This window comes from Mesoplodon densirostris, chromosome 11 (genome assembly GCF_025265405.1).
Source record: "Mesoplodon densirostris isolate mMesDen1 chromosome 11, mMesDen1 primary haplotype, whole genome shotgun sequence".
NCBI lineage: Eukaryota > Metazoa > Chordata > Mammalia > Artiodactyla > Ziphiidae > Mesoplodon > Mesoplodon densirostris.
Genome location: NC_082671.1, coordinates 45069094 through 45091685, shown reverse-complemented (window position 1 = coordinate 45091685; position 22592 = coordinate 45069094). Strand labels below are relative to the sequence as shown.

The 22592-nt window shown below is 48.2% G+C and overlaps 2 protein-coding genes across 6 annotated transcripts; both read right to left on the bottom strand.

The window, feature by feature from the left end:
- Positions 1-614: 614 nt before the first annotated feature.
- On the bottom strand, positions 615-3971 carry CNPY2 (canopy FGF signaling regulator 2). Of its 2 annotated transcripts, none has more exons than XM_060113845.1 (6): positions 3748-3971; positions 2953-3065; positions 2688-2803; positions 1650-1853; positions 1393-1489; positions 615-776 (listed from the first exon to the last, which is right to left on the bottom strand). In XM_060113845.1, exons 2-6 carry the CDS (start codon positions 3038-3040, stop codon positions 733-735), a joined length of 549 nt encoding a protein of 182 aa, XP_059969828.1. In that variant the 5' UTR covers positions 3041-3065; positions 3748-3971; the 3' UTR covers positions 615-732. The 2 variants fall into 2 exon arrangements, with proteins under 2 accessions (XP_059969828.1, XP_059969827.1); XM_060113844.1 differs by having other exon boundaries at positions 3670-3970.
- Positions 3972-4562: 591 nt separating this feature from the next.
- PAN2 (poly(A) specific ribonuclease subunit PAN2) lies at positions 4563-19418 on the bottom strand. 4 transcript variants are annotated; one of them, XM_060113777.1, is made up of 26 exons: positions 19249-19418; positions 18195-18602; positions 14705-14874; positions 14473-14593; positions 14267-14344; positions 13609-13876; positions 12849-13191; positions 12546-12642; positions 11015-11134; positions 10681-10800; positions 10278-10406; positions 9951-10150; positions 9694-9842; positions 9464-9570; positions 9151-9249; positions 8961-9034; positions 8707-8854; positions 8133-8276; positions 7945-8004; positions 7634-7724; positions 6875-7032; positions 6631-6774; positions 6320-6499; positions 6099-6192; positions 5612-5809; positions 4563-5257 (listed from the first exon to the last, which is right to left on the bottom strand). In XM_060113777.1, exons 2-26 carry the CDS (start codon positions 18474-18476, stop codon positions 5223-5225), a joined length of 3609 nt encoding a protein of 1202 aa, XP_059969760.1. In that variant the 5' UTR covers positions 18477-18602; positions 19249-19418; the 3' UTR covers positions 4563-5222. The 4 variants fall into 4 exon arrangements, with proteins under 4 accessions (XP_059969760.1, XP_059969762.1, XP_059969761.1 ...); XM_060113779.1 differs by having other exon boundaries at positions 9706-9842; XM_060113778.1 differs by having other exon boundaries at positions 9694-9839.
- Between the last annotated feature and the right edge of the window lie 3174 nt (positions 19419-22592).

The following is a 22592-nucleotide window of genomic DNA, read 5'->3' as shown; positions in this document are numbered from 1 at the left end:
TGGTCCACATTGACAATGGCTAGTGACAGAGATGATAAAGGTATACTTTACTGTTGCTTTGGCATCAAATCTGAAAGCATAGGCCAGCAAGCAAGGCCTTTCCTTAAATAACATTCCTTACCTCATTTTTCCCTATCTGATAAAGCCCTTACTTTTCAGCTGAGCTGATCACATCCATTCGCCCTTTCCTGTATGCTCTCGCCGATCCCTCCATCTGGAAGGGTAGGGAGGGTAGAAAAATCCATTTCCTTCAGGACTGAGCTCTATCTTACTTTATGTTTCATCAGTATGAATACAAGTAATTTCTAGAATCCTATACTACCATACAATTATTCATGTTCCCTAGCTTATTCATAGAGGTTCCTCTTCTCACTATAATTAGACTCTAAACACATCATATTGAATAAGCACTGAATAAATGCTTATCTAGTTTGTGAGTCCAGCAGGAATCTCAGATAACAAAAGAATGAAAGCTTCAGGCTCCTCCTACCTTAGCGCTATACCATTCCCAAAGCTCTTCCTTCCCTTCCCTTTTCTTTCCTGTCTGGAATCTCCTATTTTCAAGCCTAATTTAAGGGCCGATTCTGGGCATGAAAAGACAACACGGTTCATACTTTTGGTTTCATATTTTTTCAGTTCATTTCAGTAAAAACATAATATAAAAGGCATTGCCACCCTCTCCCCTCCTGGGGGTGATCCATCAAGCTTGTCAGTCTGGGCCGCTCCAGTGGTTCATAGCTCATCATGCGATATGTGCAGGGCATGGTCACATAGATCTGCAAATAGCACATGACAGTTTCAAAGAAAATGCCACTCTCATACTGATATATGCCACTATCAAGAAAATATCCCAAAACAAACTGACACACACACTGACCACCATTTTTCAGAGCATATGCTTTTTTTTGCTTTTTTTTCCCAAGATTTTTTGATGTGGACCATTTTTTTAAAGTCTTTATTGAATTTGTTACAATATTGTTTCTGTTTCATGTTTTGGTTCTTTGGCCTTGAGGCATGTGGGAATCTTTGCTCCCTGACCAGGGATCGAACCCGCACCCCCTGCACTGGAAGATGAAGTCTTAACCACTGGACCGCCAGGGAAGTCCCCAGAGCATATGCTTTTAAATGACAAAACATTCCCACCATCCTCTCACCAGTATCTCACTCAGGTGAGGGAGCCACAAATTCTGAAAGCCAACAGGAAAAGAATGGAGAGGAACAACCCAAGTCCCTAAGCCATAAGTAATGGAAGCCAACTCTTGAGCTAACATCAGAGGTTGGAGGAGTGGGTATTTGGGGGGGTGTTGGAGGAGCGGGGGTGGGACACACCCTAGAGAATGTGCCAGGTTCCACAGGGATGTGAGGACAGGAGGTAAAGTGGGAATAGCTTACCTGTTCGCTTACTACAAAGTTTGTCTTTAACATTGTCAGCCTCTCGGGAAAAGAATTCAATGAGTTCATCCTCGTATTCTTCCACAATGCTCTCACACTGTCAACCCAAGGGAGAAAGGAGTGAGAGAAGACAGCAAGGGAAGCCTCTGGTCTCCACCTCCAGAGAGGAGGACAAGGACATTAATCCAACTTTCCACTTGGGCTCTCCAATAATTCCCCTAGTTTCCAAGAACTAGCTACCCACTCCCAAAACTCACCGCGAACTTGAGGGTGCCACTGATGTCTGAATCAATTCGGATCCCCTGTTGGTCCAGTTCATTGGATTCTCCATTCCGGCCCACTACACGTACGTAGTTCTTGCGGTGGGTGGAAGGGTCAATCTGTTCCCCATACTCCTTCATCCGGTCGCATACCTCCTCTAGCAGCTCTGTGAGGTGGGCCTCTGAGCGAGCATAAGGCACCTAGAAATGTCCTCAGCCTTGGGTCACATTTTTCTACCTCTGTACATTAGTAATTTATATCCTTACTTTTCCTTCCAAATCTAGCTCAACCAACCTATTCTAAAAAGCCTTCCCTAATTTAAAACCAGTATGATTTGTGTAGTTCCAAAGTCCTTTCAAATATGTGATCTTATTTACCTCATTATACAAGCCTAAAAAATAAAATAGGTGTCATTAGCTCCAAATTATAGATAAACAACCTCTTTGATTAACCTTAGTCAACTATGTGTTCTCTTCCTTTGAATTCTTTTAATTCTTATGGCTGTAAGGTAATGATTTTCTTTTTTGTATTAAAATGAGGCTAATACCTGCCCTTAATAGGAGGAGAGCATTAGCGAGGCAGTTTGGGCTTTGAAGATAACAACTATTAAAGCATTTCACAAGCATCATAACCTTAACATCTCCCAAATGCCCAATGGATACAGCTCTCTGTCTGTGTTATGTTTCCACCTGAAATAAATTTCCTAAATGTAAGGATAAGACCTATTTTTTTCGAATGAATATTTCTTTGTATACCATACTGCCATAGTGAAAACATAAGTCACGTGGATTAATGATGTGGAGAAGGGGGCTGATCAAGGCTCCCTGTCTGCTAACAACTTCTACAACAGATATAAAGTATTAGGGTTTGGAGCCAAGGAAGCAAATGCATAGGGTATAAGCCTCCATCCTCTTCCAAATAAGACAGCCCAATCTTTTAGATACCTATGTGGGTCAATGTTTTCTACATTTCTATTAAACTAAGGTCCTTCTTAATTAGAGTGAGCTATTTTATTTGGGGGAACAGTCAGTTACCTCCACCACTGACTGGCTGCCATCTGGATTGATTCGGAAAGAGCCCATCTGAATGGTCTTCTTGGGATCCACCTGGGCAATTTCCCACTCTAGTTCATCCACCAGAGCCCTGCAAGCTGGTGCAAGGGGGGGGGCGGGGGGGGGAGAGAAAGGAATCAACCCAGGGGCTTCCACTCATCCTTCTCCCAGGCCTTGGATCCCATGCCTTCCAAGGCTCTATCTTCCCCACCCACTCTTCCTCCCATTTCTTCTTTTGTGCCTTTACCTCCACAGTGTAGATCCTGGCTCCTCCGGGCCCAGACAGCTCCCAGCAGGGCCCCCAGAAGCAGGGCCAGCAAACCCCAGCCCTTCATCTTTAGCGCAATGGGGTTGCTCCACCTGGGTTTGGATTGGAATAAAGCATAGGTGTGAGGAGCCAGCTCCATTCTCCCCTGTACCTCGCCCCCCCCCCATCCCCACCCAATCCTTCATCCCAAGGCCTACAAAGGCCTCAGTGTGATCTGGCTCTACTTTCCAGGAAATGGTCCGGACACAAAGGGGCTCCTGTGTTCCGGCGCTCGAGGCTCCGGAGGCTCCGGGGCGGTGGGTGAGAGCGCTGAGCTCGGAACTTGGGGCTTAGCCCCAGACACTACGTCGACAGGTGAGGCCTTAGATGTTGGTACTTAAGCGTCCGCTGCCTAGGATTCACAGGGCTATGTGGCAGCCATGGGTTGGTGGCTAGGATTAAGCAAGGACGACAAGCACAGAGGAGCTGCTGGCAAGGAGAGTAGCTGATTCTGGCCAGGAGGTAGCGAGGTGGCTGGCTGGCGAGAGGAGCACTCAATAACTAGGGCCTATTTGGACCCAGCACCGAAGACTGCTGCATCCCCACCTCCAGCCTATAAGCTATTCCCCGTGCGGGCCAGCCCCCTTTCTAAAGACCCCACCACTGCCTTCGATCCAGTGCAACCCCGACCCTTAGTGCCACTTGCATCCGTCCCACCTCTGCTCCCAGGGCCGCCGCCGTGGCCCAGGCACTGGAAGACAGCCGGCCTCTCACTTTAGCTCCCGACCCTAGCACCTGGCTGCGGGGAAGCGGGTCTGTCCAGGCTTCTCCAGAGCGCTCCTGCGCTTTCCAGACACGGGGTGCCCCGGCGACTGCCTGAGCCAGCTCCTCGAGCCCTAAGTGGACGCCTAAGCAGGTCTCAGATGCGCTACGGTACGAGTCCCACACTAGAGACCGACCCCAAACCCGCCCCTCCAAACTCTCGCGCGAACAGGCAGCGCAGGAGCGGCTCCCAGGCGGCAAGGACCCCTGTGGATCGCAGGACCCAGACTTGCGTGGCGAGCGGCTCCACGTGACCACCGGGTTGTGGGGGTGGTCAGCCGAAGGAGTGGCTTGAAGCAGAGTCAGAACCTGACGTAGTGCACGGAGGCGGTCAGGCTCGCGCGTGCCAATCTAGGTGGGCTCGGACCTTCAAAAAGAAAGGTGTGTTGCTAGCCAGTGAGAAGCCCTGGTTTCAATACCCAGAAAACTACATCTCCCAGGAAGCACTGCGGCACCACACAGATTATTAGTAGCTACAGATTTTAAGATGTCCTGGGACCTGTAGTTTGTCAGTTTCTCCAACTCCCCTTTTACACGTTAACAGGGAAACCATACTGTACGTCTTAAAAGAACCCGACCTTAGGGTTCTAAGCAGCCACAGCAAAGACCTAACACTGCCTAGGAAAGGCATTCTCCTCCAATATCCTACATTTTGGACTCCAGAGTTTTACCTTCATTTCTGGGTGGAAATTTGAAAGCCTTAGTTTTTTCCAGTTGTAATAGAAACACAAAGGAGAGGAGGGCTGAAGTCAGAGAACCCCACACGCACACATTTCTAATGAGATAGATGACAATAATATTTTTGTTTTTATTTTATAAAACATGCAATTTAAGACAAAATTTTTAAAAAAATAACAAGAAAACAAAACCTGGGACAGGAGAGTGGATGGAAGACAGATGCTTCTCAGCTGTCAACAGGAGTGAAGCCAGCAGCGAAGCTTTGTCTAGGACCCAAAGGCCCTTTCGGCAATAATAATGTTGGCAACACTGGTTTGCTTGGGGCCACCAGACTAAATGCTGGCCCCTCCAGGCAACCCTCAAGCAGTCAGACTTAAGCTAGGTCTTGAGCTATTGTTGTATCCTGTCATTGTCCGGGACTTCAGTACTTAGCCAACTAGAAACTGAGAGTTTTGGTTCCAGGAGCTTCTTTGCCTGGGCATTAATTACCCAGGATATTTATTAAGAACATGAATTACTTTCCATCTGGGTCAATTCTAGACTCTGTTTCTGGCCCACTATTTTGCAAAGGATGAAAAAGGAATCTGGCTCCTAGACCCTTTGCAACAGTTCTGCTGCATTCCAGTTCTATTAATAGCACCATCTGTAGACCCTGAGCAAGTCCAATTCTGGAAGTAGACAGGGTATAGCCAACTTGGGACGCCATCTCCCACTCCTAGGGCCACAGAAAACTGAAGGGAGAGGGAATTGTTCATTGGGAGAGGGTGAGGTCAGAGCGCCAGCACTGAAGAGAAGACAGCTGCATCTGTCAGAGACAAAATGAAGAGCATTGACTCTTAAGATGAGTGGAGAAAAAGCACCTGGGACACTTCTTATGAAGGAAAAATGCAAGAGGAAAGAGGGCATGGACCTGCCCCAAACATTTTAGAACTGGGCAAGAAGAGGTTAGGACCAATAGAGAGTTTCAATAATAAAATCAATTTCACTGAATGTTTTGAGGATTAAGTGCTTTGTAAACTGATAAGTGCTTTATATTACAACCTGTTGGGGTGGTACTGTTGCTAACATCATCATCATTCTTATTATGGTGGGTATAATCTTCACATATACAACCAAAACCCACCCAGTCCAGTTTCCCCTGTCCCATCCCAGGCCTTACTCTTGGGACTTGTCTGGCCCTCGGGCTCAGGCACCTTCCAGTCCATCTTTCGGCCTTTCTCGTAAAGGCCCTTGAGCACTTTGTGGAAGGACTCAGGCTCAGTGCCATTTTTGCTTAGCTCCAGATACTTTCGGTAAAGCTGAAGGGCTGTGCGGGCATCCTCAATACTGTCATGGGTCTCCCCTTGAATCTTCAGGTCTGGGGGGAAGTAGAGGTGGAATAGTTTGGGGCCTAGCAAAGGGAGGTAAGGACATGTCCTCTACTCACACCCCCAACTCCCAATAAACAACAACAACAACAAAAACCTGACTACCCTTAAGGGAAAGAGCCAAACACCAACCCTAGTGCACAGAAGGGACACTGAAGCTAATTAAACCCATCAGTAACTCTCACCACTAACCCAGGGTCGTACCTACTCCCCTTGGCCTCTCACACATTTTCATGCTCTTGCTGACCACAGCAAGGGCTACAAGGCAGAGCAACTCACCCAGAAAGTACCAAGCAAGGAATCGCAGGGAAATCATTCGTTTTCGGGGCATGTGAAATAGATAAACAGTGTCAAGGACTTGGTCCTTGGGCACCTGCCAGGGATAAAAGAGTGAGAGACTGAAGGTATAGGATCCATAATTTCCCATTTTCCAAAAGCACAATGTATACCCTGGGGGGCCCACACACAAAGAAAGACTCTTAAAAGAGCCCTGCCCGAACCATGAGGTTGATGACCCGGAAGTCCTTCTGCAGACCGTGACCCACAAACTTGACTCCAATGTCTATGAGAAAACGAAGCTTTAAGTAGGTAGACTTCAGAGTTGTGAGGTGCTTAGAGGAAATCTTGGCATCAAGGTCTCCTGGCTTTATCCCTGAGTACTGAGTCAAGTAATCCACCACCTAGGGATAGAGAAAAGGTCAAGCGACCCAGGAAATGAGGTGCACAGTTTCCCCTGCCACTCTTCCCTGCGTTCTAAGGCACTCTGTATAAGCACAGGGTCTCTCTCACTTGCATCTCCACATCCTATTACCTGCTCCTGGGTAGAGATGTAGTCATCAATGAAGGGGATACCCTCATTGGGTCCCTGGCCCCTAACACAGGTAATCCTCGCTACTGACATCTGGCTTGGCTTGATGGTAGACTTGGTGCCATCGCTGCGCAGCTCTGCTTCTTCCTATATGAGAAGAGTTCATACGGAAATGAGAGAAATGCTTATGACTCCTAATATCCCCAGAGTTCTGTTCTAACACCCCACCCTTTTTGGTCTTGGTTACCTCATTAAGGGTGACAAACTCAGCGTCCAGGCCCACCAAGTCCCCAACCTGTGGCATCTCATTCAGCATCAGGGGAATAAAGGTCGTATGTGTTTTCCGCTGCTTCCGTGCTAATGAGGCCTCAGCCAGCAGAACACTTGCCTCGATAGGGTTCTTAACTGGAAGGGAGAATCCAGAAGACAGATGGCTGGGGAGAGGGAAGTGACAAGGGGAGGGAAGCCAGGGTGGCTACCAGAGACCAGGTCTACACTGTTATCCCAATAATCAAAGCATGTGAATAAAAAGATCATGTCTGATGGACAGAGCAGGTAGACGGAACAGGTCAAATCAGAAAATTATCAGGAACTATGCTAAAAAAACCCAAAAAAGTTAACAGAGAGGAAGGAATAAGATTCTCACTTTAGACTTTACCTTAGTAAATCCAGAAAAATAAAGTTACAGAGAAACTATGGTTTAAAGGCATCAAAAAGGGACTTAATAAGGAGTTCATCACCAAAAAAAGAGATCTTCACTTGGGGATAAGAATGGTTAGGCTCAAAATCATAACCTTAGCCATTTTGATCAGACTCCCCCCCCATCACCTCTTTCCTAGTATCTCCAGATTCTAAATTTAAGGCCTGATGAGCAGGAATTGCTCTACTGTCCCTGGAAATATTAACACTGGTCCCCAATCCTAATCTTAACAAGCTATTTCCCAGATCTCTTCCTGAAGACCAATCTAAATTGCCCACACCCTTGGATCTACACTGTACCACTTACTGTTCAGGTTGTATTTGGAATTAAGATTCCTTTTGATGTAATAAAGGATAGCAGGCACTTTCCAATTCATGTCAAACTGCACAGCTTCATGCTATAAAAGAAAAAGCACTTAATGGCCTATATATATGCCCCTTTTCCCTTTATCCCAAGTCAGAGAGAAGACAGGACTCAGGTGCTATTTTTAGCTCTGCTTTTTATTACTGAGGCCCCATCCCTCCCTCTGAATCTGCCTGGCACTCTCTCAGGCACTGAGGATGAGGATGCTAAGAAAAAGGGAGATGAAAGGGGGAACTGAATGTATTACAACTAACCTTATCAATAGGTTCAATGAGAAAGTCGTTGAAGAGATACCACTGCTGGTGGGTAACACCCTGTGGAGACAGAGACACAGTGATGCCAAAGTGATGGCTGGAGCATTCTGGCTCAGACTTAAGGACAGACCTGGGACTCCACTGTGGCCACCACCAGGAGTGTCCCTGCCCTGTATTACCTCACTCACCTCCTTGCGCTGGTGGTAGGTCTCTCCAACTTTGATGTGAGCCACCAGGCTGCCCCCTGTGCGTGAGTCCAGGATGTGTACCACAGTAGCCATCAGGTCATACACATAGACACCATGCTCCTCCTCTGCCCTGGCTGGGCCCCACTGTGAGGGGGGTACCCAGGCTGCTAAGCTAAGTTTAAGGATGAGGAAGGAAGGGGAATGGGGATAGAGGACAGGGAGTTTGGGGTATAGGGATGGGGGACGAGGGTGGGTTCTTTCCATCCTAGCCCATCTATGACTCCCAACACTGAACTGAGTCACTTTGGAAAAGCCCACAACTGGTGAATACTAGGCCTTATTCCCTTTTTTCCCCTATGCTAAATTCCACCTTCCCCTTGCCTTGCTTCTGCCCCGACTTTTTTTTTTTTTTTTTTTGGGCCGCGCCACGCGGCTTATGGGATTCTAGTTCCCAACCAGGGATCGAACTTGGGGCCCCAGCAGTGAGAGCGCCGAGTCCTAACCACTGGACCGCCAGGGAATTCCCAGACATTCTCTCCCTTATTCCCCCTCCTCTTCCCAGTTTTTCAACAACCTGCATCTCATCCCCATCAGTCCAATTGCAAACATCCAGCCCTTTGTTCTTGGTCATCTTCATTTGAATGGAGAAAGGAAGCCAGACATTCTTCAACTCCTCAATGGAGGGACACATCAGCATGCCCTCTGGACTCCCTAGTTCCTTCCTATCAGGACAGGAGAATTGGAAATTTGTTCTGAGGAGATCTGACCAGTGACAAGAGGAGCCCCTGAGTAGATCAATCCTTTGACCACTCTACAGACAATACCTACCAATCAGCCAAAGCAAACTCCTTATTCTTGGAGATTTCCCCACCATGCTTCTTTATTGCTATCTTGAAGGCAACCTGAACACAAAGGAGAAAATATCCAATTCCTCAGGAACATTAATCATATATGGAAGTCAAAAGAGGGAAGAACTAAAAAGTACCCCTAAAGTCCTGTTTCCAGACTCAGTCCTTACCTCAGCCTGCATTCTCCAGAAATCAGCTTCTTTCAAGCTGTTCACCTCACAATTGATGACAAGAATATCTGGGAGATGGCAGATGTTGCGGGTCTGAATCTGAGAGGATAAAACAAACAAGGAATGGCAGGCAGCCTACAGGGAGAGAAACCTGGACATGAACAGTTAAGCCTGGATCTGCATCCTCCAGTTGGGGTTCTTCCCACTCCCTATAGATCGCTGGATGGTGGTGCTGACCCAGCCAGTCCCAGATGAGACCATGGCCAAGTCCCCAACATGGCAGGACTCTAGTCCTGTGCAACAGCCCACTCACCGTGGGCTGGTACTTTTCACAGTTGTCACACCAGGCCTGTGTATTCTGCTCCAGGCAGATGCTTCGCTTCAGCACCTGAGCAAAGTCACAGTTCTTCCCGGTTTTATCTGCGGGGAAACTGGATGCTTCACTCCAGGTCCTCCCTGTACCCACTGTTAGCCCCCCAACACCCTCTCCTTGATGTTACAGGACATCTGGGGGAGCCTCCCCAACCCAGCTGCAGGGTATACCACTGTTGCTACCCTCAGGGTAGGAGAGCGTGAAGAGCAGGGTGGATGAGGCTCGCACGGTCTCACTGCCACAGCGGCAGAGGCTGCAGTTTTCCATCTCACAGCTGAACAGCTGCCCAATGACAGAGTCTCCAGATGAGCAAAAGCTGCTAAGAGTGGGGAGGGCAATATATGCACACTGAGGGAGTTAGGAGACCCTTTAAGTCACAGTGGGGCTTATCGTGGGGGCTTTAACTATTCCTGTCCCAATTCCATACCTGCCTCCAGCACCTCGATAAGCCTGGGGTACTTCCAGCTCCTGCAAATCTTGATGCAATTGAGTGAGAATGAAGCGATTCCACCTCTGAATGAGCCTGGCCAGATTGCCCTTGCCTGAAGCCTCATCCGAGTCAGCCAAAATCAGACCAAGGGCCGAGGCCTCAGGAATGGTGCGGAACGCCCGAAGAAAATTACTGCCCTGGAATCCAGGAAGTGTGTTGGTGGAAAAGGGTTACTTTCTCTTTTGTGGCCATCTGCAGAGTGATGACCCTGCCTACTGTCCACCTCCCTTCCCCTTTTATTGTCCCAGGACTCCAGGCACTGACCTGACAAGGGTCACCTCGGGAGAGGTCCAACATGTGGAAGAGGAAGCCCAGCTCACATGCTAGGCAGAACTCCTTCTGGCAGAGGTGGTTCTGGATTAGACAGCGAACAGGCTCCAGGAAGTAGAGCACCTGGAGGGAAGAGCAGGAGATATGATGCAGACAACTGGTACAGGGAGGAAGAGAGGTCGGAAGGTTAAGAGATGGTGGAGAATACAGAGCTGGGGTCCACTGAAGAAGCAGACCTCACAGAGGAGACCTGAAAGCTGAGGGGCAAGAAAGAATGGTAGAGGAGGTCAAAGTGGACTTGGCTGGGGAGACCTAGAAAAAGACGAGCGGTTGGGGGGCCCACAGAGAAAAAGAAAAGCAGTAGCCATGTTCAAATCGCAGGAACACCCAGCCTTACCTGGATCATGCAGTTACAGTAGGCATTGGGGATGTGGGGCTCTAATCCAGCAAACAGTGTCTTATTGTAGTGTTTGAAGTCAAAGTCCTCCAGCCCTAGCTTGGAGTATTTGATGGTCACCTGAAGCAGAAACAGTCTGAGCAAGAGGAAGACACCCTCAGAGTCCCCTAAATCTTTGCAGTAGCCATAACCTTCCCCCAAACCTCCCTCCTGAGTCCAGAGTGATAGATGAAGGCTTCTTGAATGAGCCCTTCAATTCTTTCTCATATGACCCCCTTCCCCGGGAACCTTTCCCCACATCCCAGAAGGCCCCTTCCTTGGTATCCCCCAGCACCTTGCGGTATTTCTTAGAGACCATGTGGCGATGTGGCTCCTCTTCCCGCCCTATTGGTGACTCAGTGACCTGGCTGAAGCTGTCAAATTCACTGTCAGACTCCTTGAGTCGGTAAGGAATCTAGGGTTTTTAAAAAGAGGTAGCCTCGTTGGATGTGTATAATCATCTTTGGTTTCCCCCTACCTTTATTACAACACTGAAGCTATCATCACCAGTCCTGAACCTTCTAATTTCATGGGGTTTTCAGCATCCACTGCTTCCTTTTCATTCCCACTGCTATCACCCTACCTCATCACAGCTGGACAATGCTGATGGCTTCCACACTGGGCTCCCCCGCGTACACTCTGTCCAGCATGCCGCCACCAGACTACCCCACCCAGAATGGATGGCCCTTTCGGTGCATCACTTCTGCTATACACTGGTATGCAAGGCTTCACAACTGGCCCCTTTCCAAACTTCATCTCTCACTGTTTCCCAATACTAACAGCCGCTCCAGCATAGTCCTTGTCAGGCCTTCTGAGACTTCAGTAACACTGTACTCTCATCTTGAAAGCCTCCCCTGTTACCATCTACTTGCCCGTCTTTCACCTTTCCAGCTCAAAATCCACCTCTTTTAGTACTGCCCTCCCTGACCACTCTAGCCAGAGTACCGTTTTCCCTCTAAACAGCTTTCGCACTGAATGCTTCTAACATTCCTTTAGCATTTAACGATAGAACATAAATAATTTCTGCTATGCACAGGTCTTACCTTCACCAACTGAACACTAAACTTCTTAAGAGCAAGGACCCTATCTTTTATGTCTCTGAACCCTAAAACCTAGTATAGTACCTTCAATTCAGTAGGCTTCAAAAAACCTTTACTGGGCTTCCCTGGTGGCGCAGTGGTTGAGAGTCCGCCTGCCGATGCAGGGGACACGGGTTCGTGCCCCTATCCCGGAAGATCCCACATGCCGCGGAGCGGCTGGGCCCGCGAGCCATGGCCGCGGAGCCTGTGTGTCCGGAGCCTGTGCTCCGCAACGGGAGAGGCCACAGCAGTGAGAGGCCCGCGTACAGCAAAAAAAAAAAAAAACCTTTACTGACTGACTAAAAGCAAATACTAATGAGAAGGGACTTCCCTGGTGGTGCAGTGGTTAAGAATCCACCTGCCAATGCAGGGGACACGGGTTCGAGCCCTGGTCCGGAAAGATCCCACATGCCGCGGAGCAACGAAGCCTGTGCGCCACAACTGCTGAGTCTGCGCTCTAGAGCCCACGAGCCACAACTATTGAGCCCACGTGCCACAACTACTGAAGCCTGCGCTCCACAACGAGAAGCCACCGCAATGAGATGCCCGCGCACCGCAACGAAGAGTAGCCCCTGCTCGGTGCAACTAGAGAAAGCCTGCACGCGGCAACAAAGACCCAACACAGCCAAAAATAAATAAATAAATAAAATTTATTTTAAAAAAACTAATGAGAACTACTAAAGGAAAAAGACAGGAGAAACACCAATGGCCTGGGGTGAGGGCTGACCCTCTCCTCTCTGAACATACCTGATTGCGCAGCCTGGTGCGGGGGTTGGGTGCATAGCCGATGAAGCCCACCTTCTTCATGGTGCGCAGAATCTCTGCATCCACAGGGGGTGCTCGCCTATAATGTAGCATAGTTCTAGGGCTTGAAGGTTTTGGTGTCTGCCCATTCAGCCCCAATCCCCAAGGGACCAGAAAAAAAAAAGAGAAAATACTGAGAGTAGACAAAAATCAGAAAAGAAGTAGAATAATAACAGGGCTTGCAGAGAATCCTGGTATCTTGGCCCTTTCCCCCTCCCTCCTTTTGGCCCAGATGTGAGATACAACCTGGGAGCTGGAGCGGAGTTGGCAGCAGGCCAATCAGAGAGAAGCGTGTCAGTGGTGAGCGGGACAGGGATGAGGGACAGAGGCAGCAGGTCCTGGCTCCAGTCCAGAGGAGGCAGTGAGTCCACGAGACAGGGCAGAGCAAACTCGGTCTCACGGGAGTAGGGGTTGAAGGAAGGCTCAGGGGAATCAGTCCAGAGATGCACACAGCCCTCAGAATCCCCAAAGGCGAGGGCCTGCTTGCTGGCTGACACGTCAAACGTCATTAGCAGAGGCCCCACAGGATTCACGTGAAAGATGTCTGCTGGGTTGGCCAGGCCTGTGGGCTCACAAAACTGGCACTGCCCTAGGAGGGAGAAGGAGGCCCACTGAGCCCTGGAAGATGAAAGGGAGCCATCCTTTTATGCCCTTCCTACCCTCTTCCCCTGGTATCAAGCAAAGATGGGCCCCAAATCCATTCCTAGAGATAAGAGAAAGTACCATCTGATGCCTTCCCATAAACCACAGGGAGGTTTGCTACCCAGCAAAGGACAGTTCTAAAGTTGTTTTGCCTGCTCTACCTATATTTTTTGCATGTGTGTTCCTCACATTCAGGGAGAAAATAAAAGCTCTAATCTCTTACCAAACTTAAGTGAGACCCTGAGATCCCTCAGAAAGGTTACTTTTTCCCCAACGAAGAAATTCCAGGGAGCACACTTCTTCTCGTGCCTAGTTCCCCTTCACTCATCGACTCCTCCTACCCCATCCTACATCCCCTTCATACCTGACTGGGAGATGATAGCAAGACGGGAAGTATATGTAGGGATGAAGCGTAAGAAGGCAGGATCCACATGAACTTGAAGTGGCGTGATGGCACGCATCATGCGTAGATCATACACCTTGAGGAAACGGTCACAGGCCAGGCCGGTGAGGCGGCTGGAGAAACCACAAGTGGCTAGCAGGTTGCCGTGCACATCAAAATCCGACAGACTCCCTGAGAAGGCATCAAACTCATGCTCCACCTTAAAAGTACGGAGGTCTCGCAGGGAAACCTGAAGAAGAGAGAACCTGGTTATCTGCCAACGCTGCTATCAGGAAGAGGACCTGCCACCTACCCAACCTTGTGAGGCCCCTACCCAAAGAACTACAGCTCTAGGATACAGACAATTAAAGCATAAAAAAAATCAAAAAGAGACGCCAAGAGTTGCATGGGACCCCAAAGAGAGCTCTTGTTTACCCCTTTGCCTCTGAGATACCCATTTACAACAGACAACATCAGGCTGAAAGATAATCTCATAGTATAACACGGCTAAGTAGGAACTCAATCCATTCCTCCCACCCTCCAACTACAGCCCCAGAAATAAGGAAAAGGCAGAGCCCAATCACATATCTGGTGTAAAAGGGCCCCATGGTGGGAGGAAAAATGGAACGTAGTCAGTCACCCTGCCAGATGTGTGGCCACAGAAGAAGAAGCGATTCGTCTGTCTCATGATAGTGACTCCAGGTGTCTCAACTGCATACTGTGGAGGGAAGCGGGAGAAACCAGTGAGAATGATTCTTCCCACAGACCAAAGGAACAGAAAGGTCGCACACATCACAGGCATTTCCAGCTTATACTCCCCCCAATAACCTCAGGCCCTGCTTGTACCTTCTGAGTCTCCTGGACAGTGTTAAGGTCAATCTCCAATATGTGGTTCTGCAGCCCACCAACGAGCAGAGTGCTGCTGTCAGCCAGTAGCAGACTGTGCATATCTTCACTCTCATCCAGCCTGTGAGAGAGGAAAAGCTAAGGGGCCAGGGTCTCAAAAGTTTCCAATTCTCTAGACTTCCCACTCTGTGAGGGACCCTCTTTCCCAGTCCAGAGGTGAGAAACTACTTACAGGTAATCAAATATAATGAGGCCTCCACGGGCCATATACTTCAGGTTGTTCTTGGTAAGAAAAAGGATGCCATTCTCCAGGCTTTGGACCTGCCGAATGTCATCACTGCCATTGACCTGAAATGATGAGTAGCGTTCCAAAGCTGGGCCGAAAAATGACGTGGCATGGCCCTGTAATGGACAAAAAGATGAGAAACATCCTGAGTGGAGGGACAAGGCCATCCCAGATACAAATCAGAGACGGGACATTGCTCAGTTTTTCTCCATTCTTGCCTGGCCTTTCTGGCTAGCAGTGACTAAGGCATAAGGCTGAGCACCAATCTTAGTGATAAAAACACTGATAATACTATCTTATGTTTGTTTAATGCTTTACAAAGTAGTTCTATAAACTCTACCTAATTTTATCCTCACAATGTCCTTGCTGAATAGGTAATGGCTCAGTTGGTTAGAACAGTGCTCAGAAGGTCAGGGACGTGGGTCTAATCCTCCAATGGCCAGCTGGCTTTCTTATGTTCCACAGTCTTTTTTTTTTTTTAATACATACATTTATTTTTATTTATTTATTTATTTATTTATTTATTTATTTATTTAATTTTTGCCTGCTTTGGGTCTTCGTTGATGTCCGCGGGCTTTCTCTAGTTATGGCGAACGGGGGCTACTCTTCATTGTGGAGCGCGGCCTTCTCACTGCGGTGGCTTCTCTTGTTGTGGAGCATGGGCTCTAGGCTCACAGGCTTCAGTAGTTGCAGCACATGGGCTCAGTAGTTGTGGCTCGTGGGCTCTAGAGCGCAGGCTCAGTAGTTGTGGCACATGGGCTTAGTTGCTCCGCGGCATGTGGGATCTTCCTGGACTAGGGCTCGAACCTGTGTCCCCTGCATTGGCAGGTGGATTCTTAATCACTGTGCCACCAAGGAAGTCCCCACAGTCAAATCATAATCTCTACCAGCCAACTGGAAAATGTGTACTGTGGGTCACAGGCTGGAATAGAGAGAATGTGAAACTCATGCCATCCTTGGCTCCTATGACATCATCCACTCCTGGTTTCTCTCCTGACTCTTAGCTCACTATCTTCTCCTTATGTGCAACCCTTATGACCACTCTTGAAACATGGCTATTCCCAGCCCACTATCTTCTCACTCTACTTTTCTTCCTAGATAATCTCACCCACTCTTAAGGTTTTAACCATTCATTTTAAAGTTGCTGAATCCTACTTTTCTCCTCTAGCCCAGACCACTGCCTCAAGCTTCAGACGTATACATCCAAATACCTACTATATGTCTCTCTTTAGATATCCCATAAGAACCTCAAACTTGTTACATCCTAAATCAAATTCACCATCTTGGGCTTCCCTGGTGGTGCAGTGGTTAAGAATCTACCTGCCAATGCAGGGGACATCGGTTCGAGCCCTGGTCCGGGAAGATCCCACATGCCGCAGAGCAACTAAGCCCGTGCGACACAACTACTGAGCCTGCGCTCTAGAGCCCGTGCTCTGCAACAGGAGAAGCCACAGCAGTGAGAAGCCCGCACACCACAACAAAGAGTAGCCCCCACTGGCCACAACTAGAGAAAGCCCGCACGCAGCAACGGAGACCCAATGCAGCCAAAAATAAATTAATCAAAAAAAATTCACCATCTTTACCCCATTTCAATTCCTCTTAACTGTATTCCCTATGATCTACTCAGTGGAGTAAGTCACTGGTAGTTGACTTAAATCTTATTTATTTTACTTCCTAAATATTTCTCAAATCCGTTCTCATGTATAAATCCCTACAGTGCTTCATTCAGGCATTCAAGGTATTTTAAGTGAACTACCACAACGTACTGCACGCTGACCTCACTGAGTCCTGCCTCATTCCCCTTAAATCAAACTCTATACTGCTACCTCAGCACTGCACCCAGATGCAAACCAGACCTCGTCTTTCTGGATAGAAACCTTCAGTGGACTGAAGAATCAGTCCAACTCTTTTAACATAGCATATGAGGTTTTTTAGAATGTTCTCCCCCCCGGTATCTGCATGGCTCCCTCTCTCCCTTCTAGGGAGATTAGAATGGACATCCTGGCCTGCATCCAGGTCTCTACTCAAATGTGACTTTATCAGAGAGCCCTTCCCTTGACCAACTATGTAAAATAGCAACACCTCCCACCCTTCGATACCTCAACTCCCTTATTCCACTGTATTTTGCTTAAGGATTCTAAGCAACACCTGATATGTCATAAATATATTTATGTTGCCTTTTAACATGCTTATTCCAAACTTAGACCCCAGAGCAAGGTCTGGCACCTTAAAGGTGCTCAAAAAACACTGGCTGAAGAAATGTCTAACTCTTCAGCTTCATCGTCTAGTCCAGTAAACCCTACTTGCTTATAGTTCCTGCACTCTGCAACCATCATGCTGTATAGTATCTTGGGAATCACTGTTTACCCCGTTGCTTTTGCCAAGATAGCATTTCCCCCTCTTCTTCACCTGACTCCTACTCATCTCTCAAGACTCAGAGCAGGTGTCACTTCCTTCTGGAGATCCTCTAATCCTCTTCTTTGCTCACCAACACTCAGTACGTCTTTTCACACTGGCATTTATTAGTTTATATCCTAAATTCATAATTATTAAGTGAAATATTTTAGTTTCTTTTAAAGTGCCATAAAATTATCTGTTCATATGTTTTTTTGTTTTCCTTGTTGTCCTGTGAACTCCTTCAGGGCAAGGATTATGTTTTATTCAGCTTTATTCCCTGGGCCTAGCCTGTCAGTAGACACTGCCTACTGAAATGAGTGTATTACCAAAAAAATTCACTCATTCCAATGGAAAAACAATTCCCGCCCTATGGAAGGTAAATTAGTAAACCAAGGATACCATGTTATTTCTTAAAAAATCTTTAGGCTCCCTAGCATATTGGCAATATGGATACATTTTAAGAAATTAACAATGATAACTGCTCCCAGAGAGATTAAAATCAGCCAAAGACAAAATGATTCCATGTAACACATGCAGAAACATGCACTAAACATTCTATAATTAGGGAATTCCCTGGTGGTCCAGTGGTTAGGACTTGGCGCTTTCACTGCCAGGGCCCGGGTTTGATCCCTGGTTGGGGGTACTAAGATCCCACAAGCCACGCGGCACGGCCAGAAAAGAAAATATTCTATAATTATAAAAATGGAAAACAGAGAAGGAGCATTAGAGACTATATTTAGATGGCTATAGGCTAACTGATGTGTACAGTTATTAAGATTAATCAAAGCATGGAATGGGCAAATTGTGGTAGAATTGGGATGCCTTCTGAAAAAGAACACCTATGTAACCCATCTCTGGATCCTATGACTCCTTCGTTCTCCCTCCACTCCCCTCCTCTTGGCTTGACTTGGAGACCCAGCTAACTTTCATCACCTCAACTCAGTTCTGGCTTCCTGCAAAGCATCTGTTCTTGGGTTAAAACCAGATAAAAGACCTCCAACATCTCCATCCAGCCATTACAAAGGAGTACAATTCTTACCCCATGGCTTCCCACCCACAGCATCTCCTCGTGCAAGTCAAAGTGGGAGACGGAGACAGGCACACCCACTTCAGCCACCACACTGTGCAACTCAGAGTAGACACCTTCCATTATGTGCACTGACTCCTGGACGGGAAGAGCCTCTAGGGCCACTCCCTCCGGGTCGAGCTCCACATTCTGTAGCAGACTTGGGTTCAGGTGGGCATCCAGGACAGGATCCAGGGCAGAATGCATGGCTGGGGCATACTCTGCCAGTCCAGGGTCCAGAACCTCAAAGTTCATGATGATGATGATGATGATGGCAGCAGATTAGACCCGTGTCACACCCTCCCTTGCCACAGCCCCTTTGGATGCCTGACCCAGCGTTCAGCAGGATGACACCAGTAGACCTAGAATGGACAACCTGACCTGCAAAGGGAAAGAGGTAGCTGAGTCAGGGATAGGCCCAGGTACTTGTATTTAGTGTGTTCCAAGTTTTACCGGCAGGAGGGAGATGATGCAGGCAGAAGATGTGAGAATGTTAGGCATGGGATGAACAAGCAGGAAGGGAATGGGCACTGGGGTAGAGGTGGGAGAAGTGCTGTCCCTTCCTCTTCTCCTCTAGGCACTCTGTACTCTCCACCACCCCACTAACTTAATCCCTGACTTCCCTTTCACCTCCCTTCAGGCCTGCTCACTTGCCTGGTTCATCTCTGAACCATCAGTGGTAAGAGCAGCAACTGCGGGTGTAGGGGTTAGGTAGAGGGGGCTAACGTGCTTGTTTCCCAGAATTAGGGGTGGGGGTAGGTGGTTGAGAGGGGAGAACAAGAGAAGTCAATTTCCCAGAATCCTCTGCAATGTTACCCAGGATTCTCTAGGGGAAAGTAAGAATGGCCAGTTACCCACAATTGGGGCGGGGGTAGGGGTACGTGATGGAAATAGCTAGTTACCCAGAATTCTCTGGGGGAACCAGAAAAATCAATTACCCATAATTCTCCCCCGGCGGCGGGGAGGGGAGGGATTAGGGCAGGGGTCAGATGTGTTCCCGGGATGCTTACGGGGATTGGGTCATTACCAAGATTTCTCCATGGCGTATATTTTGGAGCGCGTGGAATTAAAACGAGTAGGGGGGGAGAACAAGCGCCGTCAGCTCCGCGGGAAATTCCAGTTTCCCCAATTCTCCCCCGCGCCTCTGGTTCAACCAAACTCCACGACGGAAAGGACGGCGCACTCCCAGTCGTCGCTTCCAATCAGGAAGGGCTAGGGGCTCACCTCAGCCAATCGGAAGGAGCCAGGTACTGCCGGCCCCGCGATAAGACGTGTGACACGGGAGCTGGGCAAAAGCAAGAGCTACGGGGCGCGGGTAGGGACAAACGTAGTCAGACCTTGTCCCTGTTTGGTGTCGTTAGAAAGTAACCTCTTTTAAGCCTTCTTTAAACAAAATTAGAGAGCCCGAGGCTTGGAGATCGAACCTTCATGCTCCCTATAGCTTCAGAAACTAGAATAAGGGGCGCCCAAGGCAAAGCATTGGGAATCGATTGCTGGGTATTCCCAGTATGGCCCAGTCCACCCCCTCTTCCCGTGGTGCTCTTGTGAGCACTCCGCCACCTCCGACCCTTTTACCCCCGAAACTCGCTGGCATTTCCTATCATTTCCAGGCATGGGAGAGAAAAAAGGAAGCGGGAGGCAGCCTCCTAACACGGCCCAAGTAGCTGCATCTTCTACGATTCTAAAGGCAACCGTCTGAAACTCCCATCTGTGATTGTTCCCTCCCCAGAGGCGCCGGTAATATTTCCAGGGAACAGGACTCCTCAGCTATCAAATTCCCCTAGCTCGTGGAGCTGGACATTATTCCTCAGAGGGACAGGGCATAGCTAATTGAGACATTTGCCTTCCCCAAACTCTTACAGATTTAGCGTCAGCACTAAGGGATTCTTGGGGTCCAACTCTGAGCTTGAACTGCTTTGGAAAAGATCCAGGTTGTTAGATGTCTGTGGGGTATTTTAGCTCAGTTTCTAAAGGCCACATAGAGGGCCTCTGGTGGAAGGAATTCCTCATAGAGGATACAGTTTTAAAGCATTTCTCTCTCTCAATAAAGACTGGCAAATAGACCTTCATAAAAGAACCCAAGAATTTAGTTTTCCAGGACTCAAGAGGGGTTCTAGACTTGTCAGAGGTCACTGACAGAGAGAAAAACACCTTAACTCAGAGGGTCTCTCAAACTGATCTGACTTCAGAGATCCCTAGATTTAAAATCTTGTAAAAAGATGGGTGCTGAGAGACAGGGACAGTTCCTACCCTTGAAAAATTTCCATATTGAGGTCTCTAAGAAAGGCTTAACAGTGAGAATTAAAGGGCCTGAGATGCCAGAGATACCTGGGCTAAATGAGCTACTTTATTAAGATGCTTAGTGTTGCCTCAGTGTCCAATATAATGGAATGACTGAGAATGCAGGATCTGGAGTCTGCACTGTAATTCTGGCCACTTAATAGTGATCTTAGGCAAGTTACTTATCTCTGCACCTCAGTTTCCTCATCTGTAATATGGTGATAACGATAGTACCTATCTAATTGTGTTGTTGTGAGAATTAAATGGGTTAATATATGAAAAGTGCTTAAACTAAGTACTTGGCGTAAAGTGAGAGTTGGATATAAGCCATCATTACTAACCACCTCGGGAAACTTCAACTGGATTTGGCATCTGGGCATCCAACTGGAAAGGCCTGCTTGTCAGTATAATTTGCATTAACGGTTGAGGTCCTGCTGACGTCAAGGTCTCCCTGCAGCTCCAGGTCAGATCTAGTCCTGGAAGTAGTTCCTGTCACACAACAGTCCCACAATCGCCCCAACAACCTTGCTTCCTACCCAACTCCCAAAGCACCAGGAAGTGAAACAAAGCCCCGTGCCTCCAACTCACCCTTGTCCCTCTCATCCCATCCCCCAGCGTTCCACTTCCTCCTCCTCCTTTTCACCTTCCATCTCCTATCCTAAAGGGCTCCCAGAATGGGAACCAGAGGCGGGAAAAGCATGGGAGACATTATACAGAAGTGAGGTGAGCTCCCCTACCCCCACCCCCACCCCCAATTTCCTTATTTCATTTGTATTCACCAGTGTAAGGAGAGGCAAACCATTTCTCACTCAAACTGAGGTAACCTCTCTGATGCTGCAAAGGGTGGATTTACCGTAGAGTCATATTTGAATCAGAGGTTTCATTGGGCAGTTTTGAATAGTCCTATGGGAAGGGAGACCTCTATCGAGGGTGTTTCTCAGAGAAAAAGGGTCAACCTCTTGGAAAGGCTTTGGGAGCCTGTGTGGTCATCCATGGCCTCATTCTGACGTCCAGATTGTCCTGGGACCCTCCACTGGGGTTGGGGCAGTCCCAGATTTGGACCACCTTCCACTCCCACGCCCAACTTCACAGTCTCAGCTGTTTCACTGAATGTTGCATCAGGGATGGTGATGAAATCAGTGTCAGCGGATTTTACCCATGGATGCAACAGGCTGAAGGACCAGCCAGGGTCATTGACACTGTGCACCTTCAACTACCCAGAACCCTGGACTTTCTAGCCACGGTGAAGGGCTGGGTGCTGGAATATCTCAGTTGGATTTCTAGCCCTTGCTTACACTGGTGTCCCCCACCCCCAAATCACCTGAAACTCACAGAGCCCAAGAAACTTGGGCCACTAAGGTTGAGGAATCAGATGGTTCTTAGCAACAGCTCTTTCCTTCCAACAGCCCTCCTAGCCTCCAGAGTGAGGCCTGAAGTGAGGGAGCAATAACACCTTATACCGAACTTATGTGGTTTCCCAGTTCACAAAGTGCTTTCATGTCCATTGTCTCCCAGTGAAAATAACACCGTTCCCAACAGAGACTAAGAAGCCCCCTTATTCTTAGATTGAGGGCATCAGGTGGGAACCAAGCTTCATTCCAAACTGAGCTTGCCATCCTATTGGGAGATAAATGAATGCTTCTGTTTTGATTTTTACTCAGGCGGTGGTGGGGGGGTGAGGAAATTAGGTTTGAAGGGAGGGAAGATATAGCTTAGAGAGGCAAAAAGATGAGGGAAAGGTTAAGCAGGAAGGAACTTGAGACTAGATTCATTTAAATATTCGTTACTCCCACCCCACCCCCTTCTACAGCCTCTTTGATTCCTGGAGAGCATTACACGTAAGTCCCATCCCAGGCCTCCAGTCACGGCAACCACACGACTCATTTCCCCTGGAACTGAGGCTACTTACCTGGGCTCCCCACGGAGGGAGATGATGCAGGGAGGGGAATCCCACCTGCTGTGAGTCACCTGCTAGTATAAAGGGCGGGTCTTACAATGCAGGGAGCTTAAAAAGAGACTCAGAGACAAGGGGAGAAAATCTACAGGAAGCAGCTCAGAAACTCGGTGAACGACAGAGGGAACCAAACCAGA

Coding starts and splice junctions, on each gene's coding strand:
- PAN2 (XM_060113777.1), bottom strand. CDS start 18,476: ATGAACTTTGAGGTTCTGGACCCTGGACTGGCAGAGTATGCCCCAGCC. Junction 10,407..10,680: donor ACTGTAACTGCATGATCCAG/GTAAGGCTGGGT, acceptor TCTTCCCTCCAG/GTGCTCTACTTCCTGGAGCC. Junction 6,500..6,630: donor ACATCTCTACCCAGGAGCAG/GTAATAGGATGT, acceptor CTCTATCCCTAG/GTGGTGGATTACTTGACTCA.
- CNPY2 (XM_060113845.1), bottom strand. CDS start 3,040: ATGAAGGGCTGGGGTTTGCTGGCCCTGCTTCTGGGGGCCCTGCTGGGA. Junction 1,854..2,687: donor GCAGCCAGTCAGTGGTGGAG/GTAACTGACTGT, acceptor GGACATTTCTAG/GTGCCTTATGCTCGCTCAGA. Junction 777..1,392: donor ACTTTGTAGTAAGCGAACAG/GTAAGCTATTCC, acceptor TGCTATTTGCAG/ATCTATGTGACCATGCCCTG.